Source organism: Leopardus geoffroyi, chromosome C2, assembly GCF_018350155.1.
Source record: "Leopardus geoffroyi isolate Oge1 chromosome C2, O.geoffroyi_Oge1_pat1.0, whole genome shotgun sequence".
Lineage (NCBI taxonomy): Eukaryota > Metazoa > Chordata > Mammalia > Carnivora > Felidae > Leopardus > Leopardus geoffroyi.
Genome location: NC_059333.1, coordinates 143,553,317 through 143,580,709, shown reverse-complemented (window position 1 = coordinate 143,580,709; position 27,393 = coordinate 143,553,317). Strand labels below are relative to the sequence as shown.

Genomic DNA, 27,393 nt, shown 5'->3' with positions numbered 1-27,393 from the left:
GTGGTCAGTAAATGTTGATGTAGACTAAATCTTCTGTATTTTTAATAAGGGATGCCTTCAGACTATAGCACTGTTCTTCTCTTCTTCCTTATTAGTAGTATTACTTCTAGAAAACCTGTCTTTGAATTAGGAAACACAGAGAACCTATTACTGATACTAGATTAATTATGGGGTGGCAGTGAAACTTTATCAAGCATGGTAAATTTGATACTGGAACTTTATACTGAATTGTTATAATTAATTCATTCTCTAATTACTTATTTTGGTGATAGTTCGTTAGTATGTTCTTGTGCTCTTAAGAAGTTCTAATTAAGAGAGTGTCATGATAATAGTAGGATCATAATTATATGCATTTAATTATATTAAAGCCAAACATTTAGCTTTGTATGAATATTTTTAAGAAGTCCAAAATAAAAAATAATTAATATCCGAACTTGAAGATAATATTTTTCCTTTATTAGATAATATTTGTAAATTTAGTTATTTCCAGCACCTTACACACCAGTTTTTCTGGTTTAATTTGAACGTATTCCTCTTCTACTTGATATGTGGAACACAAGAGCAGGGAAATACTTCAGGATTTCATAAACAAAATAGACAGGGGTATCCACCAAACAACTTTGCAGCTAAAAGATCCTCGGCTGCCGTAGGAAGGGACCAGGCTCCAAGCTTGCTTCTGCAGCCCACCTCTCCGTGATGGCAAAACCAAGTGTCCCAGAGTGAGGTCCTGGACAGGAGCCTCTCACCACACCTGCTGAAGTGGCCAGTCCACTCAGCTATGGCCTGGGTCTGTGTGGCCCCTTCAGCCCTCTGGATCACACTGGCTGATTTTTTTAATACTTTGAAATTAAGGGACAAAACTTACGCGCAATAATATGCGGTAATGATCTGTCTTCTATTTGGACTTTCTTTGTGCTATCATCCATGAAAAGCATAGAACGTGGTTTGCCATTAAAAAGAGATCACCTCAGCCAGGTGAATTGCTGTCAAGCCGTGGGTAGCCCTGAACTTACGTGTCTAAGGTCATGGTTATTAACAAATAGGAGAATCTAGGCAAAGACATAGCTCAAATAGAGTGACTATTTTAGAACAAAAGAAATAGTACATTCTTTATCGTGCTAAAGTAAAGCATCTATAGGATATAGTTAGTGTTATGTTTTATATTTATTTCTTGCTTTTCTCTCTCCTTAGAAAACATTCTGGGTAATTTAAAAAATTGCACTAGTTTTAATAAAATAGCTCTCTTAATTCTTTCCCTACTGTTGCAGTTAATTTAGGCAATGTCAGGCCGTTACCGTTAGAACTGCAATTCAACTGAAAATGTATTATAATGTGCTGCACACATAAAAAATTACATTATAATGAGCAAAACCGAGCTAAACATAATTGTGCCTATAACAGCACTGTGACAGGAAGTGTCTCCAGTAATGGTGATGATTTCCATATCAGTGATAATTTTATTGTCTCATTTGCATTGTCTTCTTCTTGCTGCCATATTGATGCACAGAATGTGTCCATCCGTTCCTGGGAGATATGTAGATGCCAAAAAAAAATGTAGTTAACTCCCTCTTCTATTCCTAGAAAAATCTTAAGTAATCAAAAAGTAAAAAAGATGACAGCAGCCAAATTGCATCCCCCAAGGCTGCACCTCCCTGCTCCCCCCAGCTCCCTTTAATAGGTTTATGTACTTGCTGGAGGCAACTTTCAAAAACATCTTAATGGCCTCAACTCTCAGGTTAAAAACAGTTAACCATTTCTGCCTTTAGCCAGGGCCTGCTGGGTTACAGAGGAGCCGGATTGTCATTGCTGGGCCAGCCATCTCTAATACAGATGAATCGAGCTTTGCAACTTCTCAAACATGCAAAGGGGAAAAAGGAAAGGAAGCATTCACTCTTATTCATTGGTGTATCACCACATAGTCTCTTCAGCTCTTAGAGAAACAGCACGATGGATTCTGACCCAGGATTCTGGATAAACGGGCAAGATAAACAAAAACAAAAACAAAAAACAACAAACAAACAAACAGAAAACAAACACAGACGTTACAAAACCTACTTATCATATAGGGGAGTTCACCTTCTTCCCCGGCCCTTTTCTCCCTTCTGTCTCAATACAGCAACTACTTATTAAGCATTTGCTGTGTGTAAAGCATCGTGCAAGGCATGGAGGGATTCAAAAGGGACTAAAATAGCCTCCAGTTCTTCAAGGGGTGAGTTGGCAATGAGTTGGGTACTCAAATATTCACAAGGAAAAAGTCTGGAAATCACATTTGGGAAAATGTGTCTACAGTGACGTATCTTTTATGTCAAGTTCAAGAACTATATAGATTTTTTTGAAGCAAGACTGCTGCGGGAGATTACAGAAACAGAGGGGTTTTTTTCAAACTAAAACAAAGTATACATTCTACATTGCTTTATCGCTTTATTGCTTCCCCTCTTACAGAGTTTGAAAAAGCATCTCTCTCAGTATGTGAATTCCCCTTTTTCAGAAGTTAAGCAAACACCCAATTACTTATGGATGCAATTTTACTGGTTGCAAATGACTTGATTTGCAAGCCATCTGGTTCCTGGTTGTTTGGTATTGGTTACAAGTCAAAACTCCTCAAGTCTGAGATACCTGTGTCAGGACTCACAGCTTCTCTTCACTCTTCATTTGTCCAAAGAAAAAATGTCTTCCTTTGATGTCTTCTCCATGCCTCTTCTAAAAAGAAACAAAGCCTTTGCTGAAGTTTTGCCAGTTTTCGAGATATATGAATTCCAACATCTAATTGCATCAATGCAATAGAGTTTTGTCAACTCAAAAATTATCTCTCTCTTTATTTTTTAAACATTGATAGCAACTGTTGCATCTTGGGTGTAGAGTCCCTACAGGGTCGTAAATCCAGTTGTGGGCTTTAGAATAGGGCAGTAAATGATTTCGAATAAAAAGTCATAAGGATGTGAAAGCCCTAAATTTATTTCTGTGTACATTTCTGACTTCACTTGAAGATGTTGGAGGAAGAAGGATCTGTGGGTTGGGACAGAAAAAGGAGGAAGACACGGAAGGGGTTGAGTGAGTTCGGAAGGAAAGTTGTGAGCCTTAGAAGGAGCTCCTGAATTTGGTGTCCGGGCTGAGCTTCAGCAGCGCTGAGGCTGTCATAGGAAGCTCCTTACGAGTCTTAAGCATGGGGAAGATTTCTGAGAACGCATGAGCAATCCAAAGGGTGTCCGAAGCATTTTCCATTTTAGGTTCTAAGGTAGTAGACAGGAGTAGACCCAAAAAACAGGAAGGAACAATGCTGAGTCACAAAGCAGTCACTGGATGGAGGACTCGACAAAGAAAATGAAAACGCTTCAACTGCACATTAGCTCCAACAGAGCAAGAAAGATCTCCAAGCATCTTGGTGGAAGCTTGAGGAAAGTACCGTGAAAAAAACTCTTAGGGAAAAGAGATAACATTGATGGGACAGTTTGCATTGCACAAAATGTCTTTGCTTTTCTTTTCATGTTTTGTCGTGTTTAGGGAACAGAAACACGCGAGAGCTTTCGGAGGCAGACTTCTAACACCCATCACTCATATGGTCTTAGATTTTCTTTACCTTCAATTCTGTCACCATGGAGTTTAGAAACTTGCCTCTGGTGGCTGTGGGTGTCAATTCAATTTCAGAAAGAGTATCCAAAACAAAACAAAGCAAAAGTAAACCCTTGGACCTGTCTCGAGCAAGCGTTGGTCACCATTGGAGCCTGTGCTGGTCTCTGCACCTTTCAGAGGACCGTGCCTTTCTCTCTCCGTGGCCTGGCGGCATCCACTACTGCTGCAGAGTTTCCTGAAATTTGAAAAAACTAAGTCCTACTCGCCCACTGTGGTGCTGAGATTTGGTAGCATTGTTTTACTTTACTAAGTATAGCTGGCACGTGAGCTCACATTAATTTCAGGTATAAGACACAGTAGGGGATAGTGTAGTATACACCCGCAATTCCCTACCTTATGCTTTGCTCAGCACGAGCGTGGCTACCACATGTCACGATCCAGTGCTATGACAACACCATTGACTGTTCTCCTTATGCTGTACCTTTTATTCCCATGTTTGTTTGAGAGGGCAAATGTTATTAAGGTGACAGTAATTTCCTCTTAACTGATACGTATCTTTCCCTTAGCGCTGCATTTTCTTTTGCCGCATCACACAGACCTTTGTCATTGAGCATCTTGGCACCTCTGTCCTTGTCTGTCCTGTGGTCGCCTGCAGGGATGCATTTTTTTATAGAGAGGGACTAAGTGAACTCAGCCACAAATGCGCAGATAGAATAACCGGCGGTACGTTAGCACAAATATATATGCTTAGCACGCATTTTAATGTATGTTCTAATAAACGTTGGGTCCTAGCGGAGGAAGGAAGAAAAGACAGCTGTGCGTTGAATTTCCCTCGCAGGACACCTTTGAGAAGGCAAGCTTGAGTAGCAGTAGCAGTGGAGGCACCAGCCTGAAGAGCGAACTTTCAGAAAGCGCAGACCTGCCCCCCGAGGGCTTCCAGGCCCCCTGCGGTAAGGATGAAGACAGGGCCTGTGATGAAATCCTGTCCGAGGAGACCTTCAACTTGGAAAATATTGACAAAGGTATTTCTAGTGAAGTGGTGGCCACGTGAATGCGCTCTTCAATGTTGTCTGTTTCAAGGCTCACTTGCTCTCTTTCTTTGTTCTGTTACTCTTCTGTTCGTGTGCAGACATGTACTCAGAGCTAGATGAGGAATTGGACATTTCGGACAACTCCATCAGCTCCAGTTCGAGCCCTGTGAAAGAATCTACATTCAGTAAGTTTTCTTTGCCGGCTTGTGGGGTTCCGGTAGGTCGCGGTTTGGGAATCACGCTTGGGAGTCCGGTGACCGCCATCGTATGCGTAATGCAGCGGTTTATATTCTAGGTGCAGTGCTAATTAGGACAGGTTTGTCTAGCCTTCTGGCAGGCCCAGAGGCCAATCGGCACTGTGGTCTGCTGTTGCCTTAGCTGTCAAACGAATAGTTTTATTATTTCTACCGGCAAATACAGCTTGTAACTGCGGAGTGGAGATAACTAATTTGGAGAAACACTAAATAACCACAGGAATAATGGAAGTGACCTCTTGTGAATCTGTTCTCTAAGGGTTAGAGACCTGGAGAAGAAGTTAGTCTTGGAGTAGACTAAGTTTTGTATGATTTTATTTATGTTATGTAAGGGATAGATTATAATTTCAAACACTAAAGTACAATAAATATTTTAATTGTTTAGTACTATGAAAAATATGTTATATAAATTCAGTCCATATGTTAATTTTGCCTCTTACTTTAAAACAGTAAAGTAAATAGTCTGGGGTATGGGGTATGGAAAAGAAAAGAAAAGATATATTTGGATAAAATTTGTAAGGAAAGATAGGATTCAATTCATTCAACAAATCTGAACCTGAAAGAAAAGAGAAGTTAGAATATGGAGAGGAAAGAATAATTCTTTTAAAAGAGTAAGTTGAAGGCATATTAATTAGGGTAGAAATATTTTGAATTTTTTTTAATGTTTATTTTTGAGAGAGAGAGAGAGAGAGAGAGAGAGAGAGAGACAAAGTGTGAGCAGGGGAGGGGCAGAGAGAGAAGGAGACACAGAATCCCAAGCAGGCTCCAGGCTCTGAGCTGTCAACACAAAGCCTAACGCGAGGCTCGAACTCATGAACTGTGAGATCATGACCTGAGCTGAAGTTGGACTCTCAACCGACTGAGCCACCCAGGCATTCCAGGATAGAAATATTTTGAAATAAAGTTAGTATAAATAAATTTCTCTCATTAAGGAGTATACTATGAAAATCTCAAAAGAAGGTTTAAAATAATCTCCCTAAGGATCAAAGTTAAACCCTAAGGATTGAGCTTCATTTTTTTTTTTTTTTTTTGTTTCTTTCCGAATTTAATTGTCCATCAAAATAGTGACTACGTGTTCCAGATTTTCTGGAACGATCTCAGTTTCCAACATTGATTTTTCCCTGCAAATTCCTGTCTGCTAGATATAATATCCTGATATGTGATTGGGAAAACATGAATGTTATACAGGAAAAATATTCATTCATATGTAGCAAATTCTAGAAGAAGTTAATTACTGGCTGTTTGGAGATGAATTCAGTTTTTTATATTCTGGGTAGCAACAGTGGTCAGTGGGGAAGCAAGGAGGAAAAGTTGAACATTTAAACTTGCATGTGGCAACTTGTAGCTGTCTTGGCAAGGGCTTTAGGATAATTATGACATGGATATTGTATTTTCCTTTATTAGCTATTAGTAACAGAGTTGCCTTTTTAGTACCTTTTCTTTGGAAAAAGGACCTTGCACAATCCCATTAAGCAAACAGTAATTTGAAACATTATATTTCAGCTGATGCTTTTATAAATGATGACCATCTTTAGAGTATGTAAAATTGCTCATATTATAGGATGGAGCATTTTTTAAATTAATAAATAGGTAAATAAATAAAAGGTTTGTAGAGGGAAAATATAAAGGTATTTTTATGTTCTTGTTCCAGGCATTTTAAAGAGAAGTTTTAGTGCCTCGGGAGGAGAAAGACAGTCCCAAACAAGGTACGTACACATTGAGCTCCCAGAACTCTGCAGAGCTGAGTTATTGGTGGCTAAAGTGAAACCTGATGGCTAGAAGTCGCCATGGACATGTGGTACCAGAGGCTGTCAGAGCCCACCCTCCCAGCAGTGATTACGGTTTACCAAGCAGCCTACCATAAAGAGTACTAAGCTTAGGGGTGCCCATGTGGCTCAGTTGGTTGAGCGTCCAACTTCGGCTCAGGTCATGATCTCACTGTTCTTGAGTTCGAGCCCCACATCGGATTCTGCTGTCAGTGCAGGGCCCACGTCAGATCCTCTGTCTCCCTTGCCTCTCTGCCCCTCCCCCGCTCTCTCCCTCTCTCACTCTCTCTCTCAAAATAAATAAATAAACATTAGGAAAAGAGTACTAAGCTTGGGTCAGGGTTTAATTCTAGCTTTGTGACCTTCAGCTAAGCAGTTAGCCTCTCGGAGCTCAGGGGTGGACCAGGAAAGCAGGTGGTTGTGCTTTATGGGCTCCTCTGGAGCCCTGGCTCCTTGTATCTTGTTTTTCCACCTCCTCAGGTGGGCTATATGGCTCATCCTCATGGCAGATGTGGCAAATGTGGACCACATCACATCCACACCCCAGCCGGCAGGAAGTGGAAAGGACAGGACCCGACATTGTGCTCATCCCTTCTGTTCACATACCATTGGCCAGAATGTGATCATAGGAGCACATCTCCTATGGGAGGGATGAATATGTTTGGGGGATTCTGTTTTAAAGGGAAAAAGAAACTTATTTGGGGGTAATCAGCAGTTTCTGCAAGAGTTATCTTTTGGGCTAAAACTAAAATGAAACCATTAGGTTTGGCCTAGTGAAGTCCCTGGTGACTGTCATGAGGGCAGTTTCCATAGCATTGAGTGAGGTTGGCAGCAGTGGGATTGTGGTGCTTTTAGAAGTTACAGAGGCAGTGATGGGGGGAGGAAAGCTAAGAGTGAGCGAGGTAGTTAGCTGGTAGGGGACGTTTGGTGAAAAGGGGCCTTTTTAGAATCACGAAGACTTCAGGGTGACTGGTACTAAGGAGAGGCAGCCAGTGGAAAGGAGAGATAAAGAGAGAAAAGGAATTGATAAGACACAGGCACAGAGTAGCTTGAGCCTAGAGAGTGGGTCCGGGAAAGATGAAGGGACAGCTCTTTCTCTGTGTCTGAAGAAAAGGGGGCAAAGACAAAATTAAGCTAGAAAAGCAGAGAAGATTATACTTGGTGGTTTCTGTCTACTAGATGATTTTCAAGGTCACTGCTGTGAAGATGGTCTAGATTTGAGGAGTGGTCACCTGGGAAGAACCAATATAAAGATGGGCAGACAACTGAGTGGAGACAGGCAGAAGGACTGCCAGACAGCTCTGAGTCAGAGACACCAGTTGAGGCTACCTGTGCATAAGCGCGTAGGTGGTGATTCCAGTCAGTGGTCTGTGGCACTGTGGGTGACCCTGGCTAGGGACGTGGCTGCATGCAATGTGACAAAAGGGTAAGGCTATGGTGTGCTTTCTCAGCTGGGCTTTCTGGATGCCAGCAAATGAACCTGACTTTTGTTGACTCATGCAACAGAGGTTCATTAAAAGGCTTTACGGTGGGGGGTGGGGGGGGGGCAGTGCTCATGTAATTAGAAACCCAGAGGTTCTAAACTTAGGAAGGAATAAGAGCCAGATGAGCCCCTGAAGTCTGTGGAGGAGGCACTGCTGGCAGAATCAGAAAGGCCCTGATGCTGGGATAAAGGATCTCCCAGTTTGCTTTTGGCACCCATGTGTCACCTTTCTCAGGACTCAGTGTCTTGCTAGAGAGAGTCAGTTGGCCTGGATTGAATCAGGATCCTATTTACCGCTGCCAGGAGAGCTGAGTTCCTTGATCGACTGCCCCCTCCAAGTCCATCAGGAGGTTCTTGCTGCAGGGAGCACGTTGGGTACTGGGTAGCCAGAATGGAACTACTGTCCACTGGCAAGATGAATTTCAGAATGAAGAAGCTGCCTTGCAAAATCCTGAAGGGTTCAGTTAGGGGGCAAAAGAGGGTTCATGTAGAAAACTACTTTTTGTCTAGTCAAAGATACAGCATCACTAATTACTTATTTTTTTCCAAGTAAGGCTCAGGAAGGGTTAGCACGAAGCCTTTTAATTTCCTAATTCATTTCTAGTGTTGCTAGTGACAAAAACCCAAGGAAAACCTATCAGAGTGCATAAAATACCAGAAGGGCCATTGAGGGAATCCTACACATTTTTTTAGTGGGCCGATGTGCCGAGAAGTGATGGTCAGACGTAAAGGAGAGGGCAGGGGAAAGAGAAACAGTCCCGAACCCTAGGAGAACCAGAATGGGGAATTTAGAGGACTTGGGACTTGAAATAGAGGATCGCCCAAGGAATTTGCTGGGCTTGCAGTTCCCTCCAATTGCCTTCCTTCTGGCTTCTTGTCCCTAAGCCACCACCTCTGCTCCCACTTTCCACAGACAAGGAAGCCACACACAGGAGCCCGGAGCCATGGGAGCTCTTGCTTGTTGGCCCAGCAAGAGAGGGGACAGGGTTGGAAGATGTGGCTGCAGAGCTGGGGGTCTGATGCTACCACAGAGCAGGATGTCCTCCTCAACTTTGGTATCAGGGCTTCTACCTTAGCCACATCACCAGTTCAGTAGACTTTTGTGAGCTGATCTGGAAATCTAGCCAACTGTTTGGAACAGTATTTGATTTGCATAGGGAAATGTCCAACGAGTTCTCCCACAACATAACTAGCAAGCGCGCTCTGGAATCTAGCCATTACCGGGTTTGTGACTATTTATGTTTTTAAGAACATCCCTAAAAGGCTTTTTTTTTCCCCTCCTATTATTGGATACTTTATTCAGTGATATAAATGTGCTTAAATGTATAAAATACATGCAAAACAAGTATTTTAGTACAAAAAATGCCTCATGACATATGGGTCTAACTCCCCAATTAAAAGAATTTTATATTAAAATGGGAATTGCCAATCAGATGAATTTAGGCATCTTGAAGTTGTTAAATAATTCTGGTCTTTTTTTTCTAAAAGGATTCATGGAAAATTGTCTTATTTGAAAGAGCCCAGTTAAGTCCAAACCTTCAAAAACAAAAGAAACATAGGTTCTATATATTTTAGAGCTTGAACTGGCTTTTAAAACTAGTCATTATCTGAAGATTTTATAGTGAATTGGCCAAACTAGAACCAACAGAAAGGAGACGTTCAATCTGAAGCTCATCGAAAAAGGGATATTACAGAGTGTAATTACATTAACCCTTTTAACTTGAGGTTAATGACCAAGCCAACAGGTGGAAAATGGAAAATGGCGCAGATGTTTAGGCTGATGCATCAGAAGGTGCATAGGTGAATAGGACGTGAGCTAAAGTAACATTTGAAAGCTGTGCTGTGTGTGGTGCAGTGTAACATGCCATCAGGAACACAGGTCGGTTTAAGACGAGCTCTCTTCCCTCAAGGAACTCTGAGTGTAACAGGGAGACAAGGACAGACTTCAGAAGAAGACGAATGACAAAAGACAGCCTGTGATTCATGCCAACTAAGAGGAGAGAGAGTTAATGACTTTTGACGTCCTTCCAAGTAACCCCCAGGCCTTCTCTGAATTAAAAGGAGACAATTTGAAAATGTATTTCTAATTCTTTAAATTAAAAGACATTAAAGGTAAAGTTATTTGCCATCTCATTTGTTTAGGATTTTTCTGGGTTTCTTGGTTTACTGAAGTGAAATGTGAAACCATTCTGCAAAATATTTAGAAGCTAAATGAGAAGTTAGAATCTAAAAGAAGATAGCCAAGTTACATAATAGAAAATATTTAGAAGCTAAATGAGAAGTTAGAATCTAAAAGAAAATAGCAACGCTACATAATAGAAAATATTTAGTTGCTAAATGAGAAGTTAGAATCTAAAAGAAGATAGCAGAGCTATAAAGTAGAATAAAAATAAGTAGAAAATCAAGCCTGCAGAGATTTTTGAGTATTCCGTGTCACATATGAAACGGTAGACCAGTTACAGTGAGACCTTGGGCAGCTCTCCCCCTTGGGGATCCTTATTGGCTCTTAAAACAACAGAATTGGTACCATTGAGAAAAAGCCAGAGTTTAGAATTCAAACTTGGTCCTGGCTAAATAGCTCAGAGAGAAAACTTGAGCATAAATTCTGAGATTCTATCACCCCAGATATCAGGGACCAGATTTAAGCCAATTGCCTGTTGAAGGACCAATGTACCTCCCTAATAATTTGCCATAGACTTTCAAATGGAGCTAGGCAAATGGAACTAGAGGGACAGCTTCTGCCTCCTCAGAGAAATACTGGTCTCAGGGCTGGTGAGAGGAAACATCATATTAGAACTGGAAGACATCCTGGTGAGCCAAGTCATCATCAAGTTATGAAATTTTTTCCAGACTCTAATAGCAAGACCAAGAGAGAATGAGTTCTCAACTCTTAGAAGTATATACTTGTTCTATGAACTACTGAGCAGAAGTGACATGAAGCCAGCAAATAATTCCTGTGGGCTCCTTTTCTTGACATATTCCTCCCTGTATCTCCTTCCCCATCCCCAAATCACCGAAAGTCCTAGAAGCCAAAGTCAAAGCTGAGGTTCCATATCAGTGGAGGTTCCATATCATTCCTCAGTTCTGGAACTGTAGCATTCATGAAGAGAAAGTGAATCTCCAAGTCTCCATTCTCAGATCTCCCAGACATGAAATCTCCCTCAGTAGGATGCCATCCAGGCAGCAGCCATTCCCAGGGCTCTCCTACCCCTCCCCACCCCAAGAAAATCTGGAGATGTCAGTATAGCATTTTTGACATTATACAGGTAGACTATGGGGAGCTTCTAGATGACCCACATTTCCTAATGATGAACAGGTCCTTCACACTATATGTATATTCACTGAGTACAATTTGCTTTTAGGCTTTTGACTTACTAGAATAGACATTTGATTTTACATCTTCATTCTTTCATGTTATTGGAGAGTCATGAACAGGAGTGTCACTTGGGACACTCCTATAAATGCTTATCGATCTGAGTGTCACCAAATAGCTGCTTTGGTTGTGATAAACTCATACTCTACTGAGGGCTAACCAGTTAGCTCTCTTGAAGATGTCGAACTATGAGATAACTAGAACTGACTTACATTTAGCTTCCGTCTCATAAGTAACAGAAGGCAGACAAAAGTGAACTTAATGGAATATTTTTTATATATTGCTTTTAACACATGTACAGGTCATGTGATGGTCTATTTGAATAACTTTTCTTGAATGAGATTGTGAAAAGTTATTTTGTTTTAAGATCTTCAGTGAGATATACTTCACACAAAATAAGCTGCACATATTTAAAATGTGCAATTTGATAAGTTTTGAATATGCATATCCCTGTGAAATAACAATTAAGATAGAGAACATATCCATGTAAAAGTGTCGTCATGTCTGTTTGTACCCTCACTTCTCCTCACTCCCCACCCTAGGCAACCATTGAGCTGCTTGTTGCACTCTAGATTAGTTAGCATTTTAGAATTTCATATAAATGGGGTTATATAGTACATACTCTTATTTGTCTGGCTTCTTTTAGGCAGCATAATTATTTGGAGATCTGTCCATATTGTTTTCATAGTCTATCAATAGTTCATTCTTTTTTATTGTTAAGTAGTAGCCCATTGTATGGATATATCATGGTTTGTTTTCTATTCATCTGTTACTGGACATTTGAGTCCCAGTACTTGGCTGCTACAGATAAAGCTGTGATGACCATTTGTGTCTTTATATGGATACATACTCTTAAAAATCTTGGGTAAATATCTAGAAATGAAATGACTGGAACGTATGGTAGGTGGTGCTTAACTTTCTAAAGAAGCCTGCCCAACTGTTTTCCAGAGTGGTTGTACCATTTTTAAGTTCCCAGTTTTAGAGATTTGAACTGCACACATATATTGAGAAATGTTGAAGTGCATGATAGTGTTTGTGGAAATCATCTTTTATTTTGATGTGGACATCTCTGAAATTGCACAGAGTAAAAGAGCGCAATTCACTCTTTATAGTCATCTGTCACAAAACATTACCTGTTTCGAAATAATCATATTAAGTAATTATCCTTATTGTTTGATGTTTTGCGAACATTGATAGTTAGTCAAAAGCTGGATTAATTAATGTCTGTGTCAAGAAAAAAAGCACAAATTCAATAATTAGGACTTTTTTTTGAAATTTCTAATTTTAATCATTTTCAGTGATCTAAATAATCTAAAATTTCCTGCCTCCATTACTACTTGTTAGGAAAGAATGAAGAATGGGCATGACTTTTACCAGTTTCTATCTGGATTTTATAGTCTCAGTACATAGATAGATAGGTAGATAGATAGATAGATAGATAGATATAATCCACTGCATTCTAACTTTTATTTCAATTTATAAATTATCTTGTATAGTGGAATTTGATAATGCACACAGGGCCTTCAACTTCTCTAACTACTATATACACTGACTACAAAGTAAGCTTTGGTCATTGTGTTATGATTTTCTTAAGAACATTCATCCATTCATTCAATTAATATTTATTATTGTACGCTGGCACATACCAGACAATGCCGGGTCCATCTTTGCATTTCCCAGGTGGCAGTGTATTGTGCATAGGTGCCAGCCCCCAAATACTTGTTAATTAATTGATGAATGACTGTTATCTTAGCATAAATTCTATATCTCTCCTTGGAATAGGACTAAAATCCCACCTATTGACTTGAACCTACAAGCCTTTGCCATAGTCACAGCATAAGTCCCCATTTTACTTTATTTTTTTTCTTAAAGATTCTGTTGCTCAGGCAACAAGATTTCTCCATGCCTGCTTGCATCCTGTTGCCAAGGCAACAGGGTGTAGTTGGCAGGTTGGTTTGAGATATTGGATGTTTGCGGTCTTGGAGATGCCTTTGGTTCACAACTTCTTTGATAAATCAGGATATGCATAATTTGTACTCAAGGATGTGCACCTGGCATTAGTCTTTGAGTCACATAAAAGATGATTGTGGACATTTGAGACCATCCAGCATCATATATGTGACCAGAAAGACTCTTGTAGAACCTCAGGACCTATGGGTTTTGCCTCCTTTTAGCAGAAGCCTTGCTTATTTTGACTTGTAGGTGTTCTCTACTCGCCCTTTTCATAATCCATATCTTGTTTGACTTAAATTGAATACTTGATCACTACTGGCCAGAATCAACCTAGCCTATCTGCCAATGTCACAATCAAGCAGCCTCACAGAAACAATGATCAGTAAGACCACTTTATTTCTTTTCTGTGACAGTTCTAAACTTTTCTGGCTAATTGCTTGTTTGTTTCTGGCTGTTATGGGAGTAAGGATGGAGAGCCACAGGGGCACTATTCTCCTTTCCTGTAGTGACACCACCTCTGTTAACATTATAGATAAGTGAAAAGCCCATATTGAACAGGAGAACTCAATCCTGCATAATGCCGTGTTTTCACACAGGACATGTTTATGAATGTCACTACCAGAAAGATACTTCTAAGTGGTAAAATGCTAGTTAGCTCAGATGGTATGATTGCAGTAGCCTCAGACAGCGTTATCTTAGTACTGTAAGTCAACCTTCTCATTTCAGAAGGTTAAATATTTCTTCTTTTTACCCACATCAAATAGTATTGACTACTTTTCACCACTGAATTAAGTTATGTAATGTGCCTCCTATGCGTGTGAAAATATTTCCTTGGTTCAGAAGTATATTTGAAACAGTTTTACAAGGTATAAAATTCTAGAACTCCATCTCTTTATGGCCAGGACTCCTCTAAACACAATAAGTATCCCAGTAATTTACTCTGAACTTGAATTCATTCAGCGGAAAGTTGATTTAAAAAATTACAAAGCTAAACCTTCAATCTCCACCTTACCTGTTATTGGTTTGGGGTGGAAGTTGTAGGCTAACACTCAGATGCAGTGCTTCAATTTCTGCTTTAGGTTATAAATTCTGGATGAAGTTGCCCCGGATCTGAAGAGAGCTGGAGGCATGACCTTTTGGAATCCTTTGAAACCTTCCCGTTTCTCTGAAATTCTGTTTTAATCAGCCTGAAGTTCTATTAGTCAATGCCCATTTTAAAAGTTTCAGAGGACACAAGCTTCATTATATTAAGCCTTTTCACCAGAAACATTTCTAGACTGTTCTCTCTGTGTTAAGTCATCTCTGCCTGTTTTCCAGCTTACACTCTCATGGGAAACCATCTTCTGCAGCCATAATGTTCTATTGCGCATAAACATTCAATCCAGTCCTAGAGGCAGACTGCCCTCAGGCTTTGCATAATTTCAATCTTTTGTCCATCTGGACCTAACGATTGTGTAGTTAAATGTTGTCCCTTCTGGCTACAATTAGTCTGTTCTATTTGGCAATTTCAGATGAGTATGCTTTCTTGTGATCCATGATATGATTTGCAGAGAAATTAACAGTTTTTCTGCTATACCTATATAATCTTGTAAGTTCCAAGGCTAAGGATTGTTTCTTTTCACCATCCCGTCTCTAATGTCTGGCACAGTTTCTACACGTAGTGGGCACTTCATCAATATTTGTTGAATGAATGTGTGATGTTTATTTTTAAAGATCCCCTAAAGTTCATTTAGATCCCCTAAAGAAGAATTTAGAAGTATATTAAGGAGTAGCAAAGTTGGCAGCAACTCAGCATTGTCAGGATAGTCTATTTCACATATATCACTAGCCCATTTTTTTAACATATAAAAATGTTTGGAATTTTGGATTCTTCAGGACAACTGGAAGATTCATCTAGTTAACTCGACCTGTGAGTGGTTATGATCTATCAAAAGTACCTGTAACCTTAGGAATAAAAGATTTTTGCACGTTACATTTTTTCTAATTTTTAAAAAAATATTTATTCATTTTTAAGAGAGAGAGAGAGAGACAGAGCATGAGCTGGGAGGGGCAGAGACAGGGAGACACAAACCCGAAGCAGGCTTCAGGCTCTGAGCCCCCAACGCAGGGCTCGAACTCATGAGCCATGAGATCATGACCTGAGCCGAAGTCGGATGCTTACCTGACTGGGCCACCCAGGTGCCCCTCGCAAATTACATTTTAATTCACCATTTAGGATAGTCCAAGAGGTATCACAGGCTTTGCAGCTACGTGGCATGACTGTTAGCCTCAGTCGTAATTTCTGTGAAGACAGTGACTCTGGAATGCACTGTTGAATATGGAGGCCACTGGCCACGTGTGACCCTTGAGCAGCTGAAATGTAGCTGGTGTGACAGAGGAACGAAATTTTTAATTTCATTTTAATATCGATTTAAATACAAAACTGAATGTCGAGTATCTCATGAGTTTTGTATTTAGTGCATGCTGAAATGAGAATATTTTAAAGATAAAGGGTTAAACAAAATATGTTCTGAAAATTAATGTCACTTCTTTATTTCTACTTTTTAAAAATGTGGCTACCAGAAGATTTAGACTTATGTCTGTGGTTTGCATTATATTTCTATTGGGCTGTGCTAGACGCACCCGGAAGGCTAAGGGGCAGGGTTATTCATTGGCACTTGCTGTGATAGAGCAAGTATGTCATGGATGTGAGGGTATGAGGTGCTGAAACAGATGGTCTGCTCCTCAGCCGGGAGGCATCCTGCCCATTTTGGACACTGCTGAGATTATGCCCCTCTTTCTGAGGGCGGGGGCTACCCATTTTCTTTCTTTAAACATGCCGCTTCTCCCACAACTAGGAAGAGTGTATTAACTGTACAAGTCTGGCAAGTTTCACTGACTTTTCCAGGTTCTGAAAACTTGGGCTGGGAAAGGGACAGAGAAAATAATGGGATCAGGAGAGTGCTGGTATGGTGGGGAGTTAGGAGCGGGAAAGGAAGGGATGGAACTTGCCATCAAATGCGAAGATTTTGCCATTAATCTAGTACGTCAGCTGGGCAGTGGGTAAATGAGTGCCAGTTTTGTTTTGCTTCGTAACTCAAGGTATGTGTTGCATTTATGTATCAAGAATTCTATGCTTAAAATGAAAGTGTGGGTGTAAGACATTTATTAACCATGTTTATTTGTATGTAAATCCCGGGGCACCTGGTTGACACAGTCGGTTAAGCGGCCGGCTTCGGCTCAGGTCATGATCTTGCAGTTCACAAGTTTGAGCCCTTCATCGGGCCCTGTGCTGACAGCTCAGAGCCTGGAATCTGCTTTGGATTCTGTGACCTTCTCTCTCTCTGCCCCTCCCCAGCTTAATCATTCTGAGAGTTTCTAAACCACTGTGATGAGATAGGGTTTTTCCATGTGCCAGTGAAATGTGAGGTCTGCTGTGGGCTTGCATGGCTTATTCTTCTGTTTGTTAAGCTCTCAAGAACATCTTGAGGGAAAATAATCTTTTTTCAATTTTTACAATGTAAAGCATAGTGGGGTATAGGCTTTCAGTCAATGTTAGTCAAATCCAAGTTGAATGAGTCCTCGTAACGGCCCCTAATTCTGTTTTCAGGGACTTCACTGGTGGAATAGGATCCAGACCAAGACCAGGTAATTTCGTGTTGGCAGTAACAAAATCACACATGCCTCCCTGATATTCAGTATGATTTATGTTACAGTTTCATATCTTTCCCCCTTTTATTTCTTCAGCTTTGCTGCCTCTTGACCTGCTTCTGAAAGTACCACCCCTCATGCTCAGGGCCCACGTTAAGGAGCTAGAGGCCGAGTTAGTGACGGGGTGGCAGTCCCATAGCCTTCCCGCTGTGATTCTTCGCAATCTCAGAGATCATGGTAGTACTTATTAGATCAAGTTGATGTCAAGCACACGATGGGCGAACACAGAATTATAGTTGGGACTGAATGGGTCTGAATGATGCTTGGGAGGTAATTTTAATACAAGCGGCAGGAGAATTTGGTTTGTTTGTCCACCGTTATTAGTTTGGAAATTTAACAGTATCAAAACGCTTTCTGTGTTCACTTATTTGATTGAAATATTACAGGCTGTTTTTCTAAAATTTACACTTCTGCTTTGGTGGGGATGTTAGCCAGTTAAACTATTTGTGCTTAAAATGCATACCTCCTAGAAAAAAATAGTAACTGTTTTAAATTCATGTTTCTATAAGCTCTATGCCTATATGATACAAAGGAGTGAAATTTATCTTTGTCTGCCTCCTTTATTCTGACATAGATAGTCCTTTTTAGTTATTTCTATTTGTATCTGATTAAAACAATACTGTATCCTGTTTTTGTTAATAATTTAAAAATTATGGATTCTTAAAACATAAAAGTTTATAGTAATGGTTTGGGGGGAGGGTGAGTGTATCGCTTAATGTTTTGAATTTCCATTAAAGAGGACCAAAGTACAACAGTAGTAGTAAAACTGTTAGCTAAGTCTGGACAATTCAGGGAAAAAGTATAGCAATTGTGCTCTTAACATATGTATGAATGTATGACTCTTGAGTTCTGATTTACTACTTTGGTTAATTTGAAATTGTTGCTTAATGCTGTTTTCATTTTGGCTTCCTTAAGTCACATTCTTTCGTAGAGTTAACACCTATGGTGAACATAAGTGATGGGAATTGATTTTTGGTAACATTAGTCCATGTCTCCACATTTATTAAATTTGCTTTGGAGGAGTTATTGACAGTCTGGGACCATTTACACCATCAGCATAGATGCAAAAAAAAAAAGATGGTTTTGTTATTAAGATGTCCATAGTTATCATGCTGACCATGCTGTCTGGCATAAGGTAAGTTCATACATAACATAATCGTGAAGCTGAAATGATTGTTGTGGATTGATTTTATAATAGCAAGAGCAGAACACGTATTTATGTAAGCAATTCACAATTCTGTTCTGATTCATAATAGGAATTCCTTTTCCTAAAGGGCATGTTGAATTGGCTCAGTTTTAGACTTATTTTATATCCATGAAATTGATCAGATCTCTTGACCTTTAAACAAACTAATCACATTATAGCAGTTTACATGTAATATATTGTATTTTTTAGACTTACAGTCTGTTGTTCCATCCAGTTTTTAAAAGTTCACTGACATATTTCTTATTTAAAACAATATACTACAGTGTTGTCAGTGAATACTAAAGTTCACCCATAAAGGGCAATGTTTCTATTAATATTGTAGACACATCAGCGCATATGAGAACATTTGGGTTAGTACCTATAGGTTATTCTACTTTCGAGTAAAAAAAAATCTTTATTTTTCTCCATCTTAAGGCAAAATTATTTTTCTGTTCATTACAGAAGTCATACTTTTTAGCGTTGTGGGTAAATTTGGACTATTTTTGCTTTATCAGATCACAAACAACTGGTACCAGCCCCATCCACTTAGCTCACCTCACCTGCAAGTCATGCTCCATTCCAGTTGTTTTCTCTGTGTCTCTAGCCTAACTCAGAGAATGAAAAGGTGATTTGTTTTTGTTTTAAAGTTTGTTTTATTTATATTGAGAGAGAGAGAGACAGAGAGAGAGAGAATGAGTGGGGGAGGGATAGAGAGAGAGGGAGACAGAGAATCCCAAGCAGGATCTGTGCTGTCAGCGCAGAAACCATCGATCCCACAAACCGGGAGATCATGACCTGAGCCAAAATCAAGAGTTGCCCCCTTAACTGACTGAGCCACCCAGGCACCCCAGAGAAGGTGCCATAAATAGAGCTCTCCAACAGTAGGGAAATAAGTTCGGACCACGGGGTCATGAGACACTATTGGTCTGGGTAGTTGTAAGTTATATCTTAAATATTCGTTACTCAGAATAGGCAAAACACTGAAATGTGTGGATGATTAATTTTTTTAAAGCAGATTGTATTAATGTATTTTCACTTAACGTTTGATTTAGCTTTTTTGGATAGAAAGGAACATGCTTGGATGAAAGGAACATTATGTACAACCAACAGCCACAGCCTGTATTGTCTAAATGTTCTGGAAAAAGTTGTCAGGGCGGGAAGAATTTTGTCAAAACCTGGTATGCTTCCAGGACTCTGTCTAGAATGTAAACATCATTTTCCATATGCTATGGAAGGAAAAAATGGTGAGAACTATGATTTTAGAGTACCAAGTGACTGTATTATAAGATGATCTTTTCTATCTGGTACTCTTTTTTTGTTGTTGTTTTCTTAATTTACATCCAAGTTAGTTAGCATATTGTGCAATAATGACTTCAGGAGTAGAATCCAGTGATTCATCCCCTACATGTAACACCCAGAGCTCATCCCAACAAGTGTCTTCCTTAATGTCCCTTGCCCATTTGGTCCATCCCCCCACCCACAACCCCTCCATCAACCCTCAGTTTGTTCTCTGTATTTAAGAGTCTCTTATGTTTTGTCCACCTCCCTGTTTTTATATTATTTTTGCTTCCCTTCCCTTACGTTCATCTGTTTTGTATCTTAAATTCTACATATGAGTGAAGTCATATAATATTTGTCTTTCTCAGGATGAGGCTCCATAGCTCAGGGGTTAGAGCTCTGGTCTTGTCTTTCTCTGACTGACTAAATTCGTTTAGCATAATATGCTCTAGTTCCACCCACATTGTTGCAAATGGCAAGATTTCATTCTTTTTGATTGTCGAGTAATACTCCATTGTGTATGTGTGTGTGTGTGTGTGTGTGTGTGTGTGTGTGTGTGTGTGTGTGTCACACCACATCTTCTTTATCTATTCATCTGTAGATGGACATTTGGGCTCTTTCCATACCATGGCTATTGTCGATAGCATTGCTATAAACATTGGGGTGCATGTGCCCCTTTGAAACAGCACACCTGTATCCTTTGAATAAATACCTAGTAGTGAAATTGCTGGGTCGTAGGGTAGTTTTATTTTTAGTTTTTGAGGAACCCCCATACCGTTTTCCAGAGTGGCTGCACCAGTTTGCATTTCCACGAGCAGTGCAAAAGAGATCCTCTTTCTCCACATCCTCGCCAACATCTGTCATTGCCTGAGTTGTTAATTTAGCCATTTTGATTGGTGTCAGGTGGTATCTTATTGTGGTTTTGATTTATATTTCCCTGATGATAAGTGGTGTTGAGCATTTTTTCATGTGTCTGTTAGCCATCTGGATGTCTTTTTTGGAAAAGTATCTATTCATGTCGTTTACCCATTTCTTCACTGGATTATTTGTTTTTTGGGTGTTGAGTTTGATAAATTCTTTATAGATTTTGGATACTAACCCTTTATCTGATAGGTCATTTGCAAGTATCTTCTCCCATTCTGTCAGTTGTTTTTTGGTTTTGCTGATTGTTTTCCTTCAGCGTGCAGAAGCTTTTTATCTTGATGAGGTCCCAATAGTTCATTTTTGCTTTTGTTTCCCTTGCCTCCGGAGATGTGTTGAGTAAGAAGTTGCTGTGGCCAAGGTCAAAGACGTTTTTGCCTGCTTTCTCCTGTAGGATTTTGATGGCTTCCTGTTTTATGGGGTTTTTTTGTGTGTTCATCCATTTTGAGTTTATTTTTGTGTGTGGTGTCAGAAAGTGGCCCAAGTTCATTCTGCATGTCACTGTCCAGTTTTCCCAGCACCATTTGCTGAAGAGACTGTCTTTACTCCATTGGATCCTCTTTCCTGCTTTGTCAAAGATTAGTTGGCCATACATGTGTGGGTCTGTTTCTGTGTTCTCTATTCTTTCCATTGATCTGAGTGTCTGTTTTTGTATCAGTACTATACTGTCTTGATAGTTACAGCTTTGTAATACATCCTGAAGTCTGGAATTGTGATGCCTCCAGCTTTGGTTTTCTTTTTCAGGATTGCTTTGGCCATTTGGGGCCTTTTCTGTTCCATAAAAAATTTAGGATTGTTTGTTCTAGCTCTGTGAAGAATGCTGGTGTTATTTTGATAGGGATTGCATGGAATTTGTAGATTGCTTTGGGTAGAATCGACATTTTAACAATATTTGTTCTTCCGATTCATGAGCATGGAATATTTTTCCATTTTTTTTTTGTGTCTTCTTCACTTTCTCTTATAAGCTTTCTATAATTTTCAGTGTATAGATTTTTTACTTCTGTGGTTAGGTTTATTCCCAGGTATTTTATGGTTTTTGGTACAGTTGTAAATGGGATTGATTCCTTGATTTCTCTTTCTATTGCTTCATTATTGGTGTATAGAAATGCAATCAATTTCTGTGCATTGATTTTATATGCTGAGACTTTGCTGAATTCACAGATCGTTCTAGCAGTTTTGTTGGTGGAATCTTTTGGAATCTTTCCATATAGAGTATCATGTCATCTGCAAAGAGTGGAATTTTGACTTCCTCCTTGCCAATTTGGATGATTTTTATTTCTTTGTCTTGTCTGATTGCTGAGACTAAGACTTCCAATACTATGTTGAATAACAGTGGCGAGAATGAACATCCCTGTCGTGTTCCTGACCTTAGGGGGAAAGCGCTCAGCTTTTCCCCATTGAGGATGATATTAGCGGTGGTCTTTCATATATGGCTTTTATGATCTTGAGGTATGATCCTTCTATCCCTTCTTTCTTGAGGGTTTTTATCAAGAAAGGATGCTCTATTTTGTCAAATGCTTTCTCTGCATCTATTGAGAGGATCATGTGGTTCTTGTCCTTTCTTTTATTAGTGTGATGTATCACATTAATTGTTTTGCAGATATTGAATGAGCCTTGCATCCCAGGTATAAATCCCACTTGGTCATGGTGAATAATTTTTTTAATGTATTGATGGAGCTGGTTGGCTAATATCTTGTTGAGGATTTTTGCATCCATGTTCATCAGGGAAATTGGTCTATAGTTCTCCTTTTTAGTGGGGTCTCTGTCTGGTTTTGGTAATCAAGGTAATGCTGGCTTCATAGAAAGAGTTTGGAAGTTTTCCTTCCATTTCTATTTTTTGGAGCAGCTTCAAGAGAATAGGTGTTAATTCTTTAAATGTTTCGTAGAATTCCCTTGGAAAGCTATCCGGCCCTGGGCTCTTGTTTTTTGGGAGATTGTTGATTACTAATTCAATTTTGTTACTGGTTATGGGTCTGTTCAAATTTTCTAATTCTTCCTGTTTCAGTTTTTGTAGTGTATATGTTTCTAGGAATTTGTCCATTTCTTCCAGATTGACCAATTTATTGGCATATAATTGCTCATAATATTCTCGTATTATTGTTTGTATTTCTGCAGTGTTGGTTGTGATCTTTCCTTTTTCATTCTTAATTTTAATTATTTGGGTCCTTTTTTCTTTTTTTTTTTTTAATTTTTTTTTTTTAACGTTTATTTATTTTTGAGACAGCGAGAGACAAAGCATGAACGGGGGAGGGTCAGAGAGAGGGAGACACAGAATCTGAAACAGGCTCCAGGCTCTGAGCCGTCAGCACAGAGCCCGACACGGGGCTCGAACTCACGGGCCATGAGATCATGACCTGAGCTGAAATCGGCCGCTTAACTGACTGAGCCACCCAGGCGCCCCTTTTTTTTCTTTTTGATCAAACTGGCTAGGGGTTTATCAATTTTGTTAATTCGTTCAGAGAACCAGCTTCTGGTTTCACTGATCTGTTCTACTGTTTTTGTTTTGTTTTGTTTTGATAGCATGGATTTCTGCTCTAATCTTTATTATTTCCTGTATTCTGCTAGTTTTGGGGTTTATTTGCTCTTCTTTTTCCAGCACTTTAAGGTGCAAGGTTAGGTTTTGTATCTGAGACCTTTCTTCCTTCTTTAGGAAAGCCTGGATTGCTATATATACTTCCCTCTCATGACTGCCTTTGCTGCATCCCAGAGGTTTTAGGCTGTGGTGTTATCATTTTCATTGACTTCCATGTACTTTTGAATTTCCTCTTTAATTTCTTGGTTAACCCATTCATTCCTTAGTAGGATGTTCTTTAATCTCCAAGTATTCATTGTCTTTCCAAATTTTTTCTTGTGGTTGATTTCAAGTTTCATGGTGTTATGGTCTGAAAATATGCACAGTATGATCTTGATCTTTTTGTACTTGTTGAGGGCTGATTTGTGTCCCAGTATGTGGTCTATTCTGGAGAACGTTCCATGTGCACTGGAGAAGAACGTGTATTCCGCTGCTTAGGATGAAATGTTCTGAATGTATCTGTTAAGTCCATCCAGTCCAGTGTGTCATTCAAAGCCATTGTGTCCTTGTTGATTTTCTGCTTAGATGATCTGCCCATTGTTGTAAGTGGGGTGTTGAAGTCCCCTACTATTATGGTAGTATTATCAATGAGTTTCTTTATGTTTGTGATTAATTGCTTTATATATTTGGGTGCTCCCACCTTTGGAGCATAAATAAATCCCACATTGGGATTTATCCTATCTTGGGGGGCATAAATGTTTACAATTTTTAAATCTTCCTGGTGGATAGACCCCTTAATTATGATCTAATGCCCTCCTTCATTCCTTGTTACAGTCTTTATTTTAAAATCTAGATCATCTGATATAAGTATGGCTACTCCAGCTTTCTTTTGGCAACCATTAGCGTGATAGATGGTTCTCCATCCTCTTACTTTCTTTTTTTTTTTTTAATTTTTTTTTCAACATTTATTTATTTTTGGGACAGAGAGAGACAGAGCATGAACGGGGGAGGGGCAGAGAGAGAGGGAGTCACAGAATCGGAAATAGGCTCCAGGCTCTGAGCCATCAGCCCAGAGCCCGACGCGGGGCTCGAACTCACGGACCGCGAGATCGTGACCTGGCTGAAGTCGGACGCTTAACCGACTGCGCCACCCAGGCTCCCTCCATCCTCTTACTTTCAATCTAAAGGTGCCGCTAGCTCTAAAATGGGTCTCTCGTAAACAGTGTATCGCTGGATCTTGTTTTCTTATCCATTCTGTTACCCTGTGTCTTTTGATTTCAGTGTTTAGTCTATTGACATTTAGAGTAAGTATAGAAAGATAGATATGAATTTATTGCCATTGTGGAGTTGGAGTTTGTGGTTGTGTTCCCTTGTTCTTTCTAGTCTTTGTTGCTTTTGGTCTTTTTTCTCCCCTCAGAGAGTCCCTCTTAAAATTTCTTGCAGGGCTGGTTTAGTGGTCACGAACTCCTTTAGTTTTTGTTTGTCTGGAAAACTCTTTATCTCTCTTTCAATTTTGAATGACATCCTTTCTGGATAAAGAATTCTTGGCTGCCTATTTTTCTAATTCAGTATGTTAAATATATCCTGCCACTCCTTTCTGGCCCGCCAAGTTTCTGTGGATAGGTCTTCTGAAAACCTGATCTGTCTTCTCTTATAGGTTAAGGATTTTTTTCCCTTGCTGCTTTTATAATTCTTTCCTTTTCTGTGTATTTTATGACTTTGACTATAATATGCCTTGTTGATGGTCGTTTTTTATTGAATCTAATGGGAATCCTGTGCTTCTTGGATTTTGATGTCTGTGTCTTTCCCCAGGTTAGGAAAGTTTTCTGCTAGGGTTTCCTCACATAAACCTTCTACCCCCTTTTCTCTCTCTTCATCTTCTGGGACTCCTATGATTCAGATGTTGTTCCTTTTTAATGAGTCACTGAGTTCTCTAATTCTTATATCATGCTCTTTTGCCTTAGTTTCCCTCTTTTTCTGCTTCATTATTCTCCATAATTTTGTCTTCTATATCATTGATTTGCTGCTCTGCTTCATCCATCCTTCTTGCTGTGGCATCAGCTCAGTTATAGCATTTTTAACATTTTCCTAACTAGATTTTACTTATTTTATCTCTGCTGAAAGGGATTCTATGCTTTTTTCAACCCAGCCAGTATTCATTTTATCATGATTCTACATTCTAGTTCAGATATCTTGCTTGTATCTGTGTTGATTAAGTCCCTGGCTGTCATTTCTTCCTGTTTTTTCTTTTGGAGTGAATTCCTACATTTTGTCATTTTGGAGGAAGAAGAAGAATTAATAAAATAAAAAATTAAAATTAAAAAGTTAAAACAACACAAAAAGAAAATAAATTAAGCTAGATCCTAGGTGTGTTTTGGTCTGCTTTTTGAAGGAAGCTTTATAGCATAGAGAAAAAGGGAAAGAAAAAAAAAGGTAAGAAAATGTTTGCAAATTTTAAAAAATGTAAACAATAAAATAGAATAAATGAAATGAAGAAAGTGAAATAGAATTTTAGAAATTACAAAAAATAAAACATATAGTAAAAAATTAAAATTTTTTTATAAAAATGGAAAATAAAAATATTATTTTTTTCTTTCTGTATCCAAGAATAAGAAAAAGAAAAAAATGAATAGATGCACCAGCAAACAGAATAAAATTACATCGAGTTTCCTCTAGAAGTAAAACTATGCAGCACTTTATAGTCTGTACACTAAGCAGGTGGAGAAACTTGTGTTGGTCCTTTTAGGACTTGGTTGTTGCATTTGGATGGGGCTTGGTGTAATGGCTCCATTCTCCACTAGGTGGCGCTGCTTAGCTTATTGGGGTGGATCTATGTGTCTTGTGTTTGCACGTATGCACATGCGCAGGAGAGGTGAAAATGGTGTTACCCAGCTTCCCAGTCCATAGCACCAGAACTCTGTGTTCTCACCAACCGGCAATCGAGCACCCCTCCTTTGCTCTGGCTTCTGTCCACTCCCTGCTTCTACACTCTCTGCATCCAAGCTGTCAGACTTCTAGGCAGCACCTTCCTCCCAAATTTGATCTCAAATGGGGCTGTGTTTCCAAACCCCTCGCTTCCGAAGGCCCTGCAACTTGGACCTTCCCCCACCCTCTGCCCCTGGGAACATTCATGCAGTCACACTGCTGCAGAGGCTCAGAGATTGTGGCTGGGTGCTGGCTTGCCTCAGAAGAAATTCATGTGATCACAGTGGCAGCAGTGCAGGGATTGTGGTAAATCACAACACACAACTGGTGCCAGATTTCACCACACCCTGGTGTCTTTGTTCCAATACCAACAATCGTGGCTGTTCTCTGGGGTCTGCTAGGACCTTTGCCTGTGGGGAGGCCCTAGGGCCTCTACCACATGCCCTCCTATCAGGGGAACCGCTTCTCCCTGTGTGCCCGGCCAGACCCCTCTGACCCTGCTGCCTGCTCCTGGGGATTCACTCTTCGCACTAGATCACTGCCAGGTATTGAGCTGTGGAATTTCCACCTCTGCTGTCCCCTGTTTATAGAGTCCTGATGGTATTAAAACCCTCTCCTTTCTCCTTTCTCCCTTTCTTGTTCAGTCACTTCTGGGTGTTTCCATTCTTTCTCTTTCTCTCCAGCTACTTTCAGGGAGAGTGTTTTTCCTCTACTCCCCCCCCCCCAACTTTCTCTGTCCTCTCTCTGCAAAAACAGCTCCCTACTTTCCGTGGCTTCTCTCTTCCCCAGTTCACCTCTGTGCACCGTATACCTGCCAAGTTCTGTGGCTCAAGTTATGTGGATTATTGTGTTAATCCTCAGCTCAATTTTCTAGGTGTGCAAAATGGTTTGGTGCTGTTCTAGCTACATTTCAGGGATGAGAGAAACAGAGAACTTCCATGCTGCTCTGCCATCTTGGCCCCTCCCCCAATGAAAAATATCTGATACTCCTAATGTGAACTTCTAGGTTCATACTGTGGTGTTACAGCAGTATTTAATGCACCTCAAACTCCTGTAGAACAAATAACCATGGAACCATTTTAAGTTAGCACTATTAAAGTCCTCTTGTTCTGTCTTTTAATACTAACTGGATTGGGTAAATAATTTATTATATACATATTTTATACATATTACATGTACATATACATTACATATACATGTTCTTTGCCAAAAGAAATGAAAACTTAAGAATTTCTATATTGCAACTGGTGCAGCCGCTCTGGAAAACAGTGTGGAGGTTCCTCAAAAAATTAAAAATAGATCTACTTCATGACCCAGCAATAGCACTGCTAGGAATTTACCCAAGGGATACAGGAGTACTGATGCATAGGGGCACTTGTACCCCAATGTTTATAGCAGCACTCTCAACAATATCCAAATTATGGGAAGATCCTAAATGTCCATCAACTGAT

The 27,393-nt window shown here is 39.7% G+C and overlaps 1 protein-coding gene and 1 long non-coding RNA gene across 20 annotated transcripts in view; one reads left to right on the top strand and one right to left on the bottom strand.

Annotated features, from left to right (window-relative positions):
- NEK10 (NIMA related kinase 10) overlaps positions 1-27,393 on the top strand; it is a 231,216-nt gene that overhangs the window by 159,244 nt on the left and 44,579 nt on the right. For 15 of the 19 annotated variants that reach the window (XM_045436360.1, XM_045436359.1, XM_045436363.1 and 12 more), the window contains 5 exons: positions 4,409-4,592; positions 4,700-4,786; positions 6,507-6,561; positions 17,020-17,057; positions 17,157-17,297. In XM_045436360.1, the coding sequence (XP_045292316.1) occupies positions 4,409-4,592; positions 4,700-4,786; positions 6,507-6,561; positions 17,020-17,057; positions 17,157-17,297 (505 nt within the window). Of the gene's footprint in view, positions 1-4,408; positions 4,593-4,699; positions 4,787-6,506; positions 6,562-10,014; positions 10,160-17,019; positions 17,058-17,156; positions 17,298-27,393 lie in introns of those variants that run through there. The other 4 variants (XM_045436366.1, XM_045436362.1, XM_045436361.1 and 1 more) reach the window with 2 other exon arrangements.
- Positions 500-26,540, bottom strand: LOC123575717. The gene is made up of 3 exons (XR_006700952.1): positions 26,287-26,540; positions 13,025-13,029; positions 500-510 (listed from the first exon to the last, which is right to left on the bottom strand). It is a non-coding gene; the product is annotated as an uncharacterized LOC123575717 (long non-coding RNA).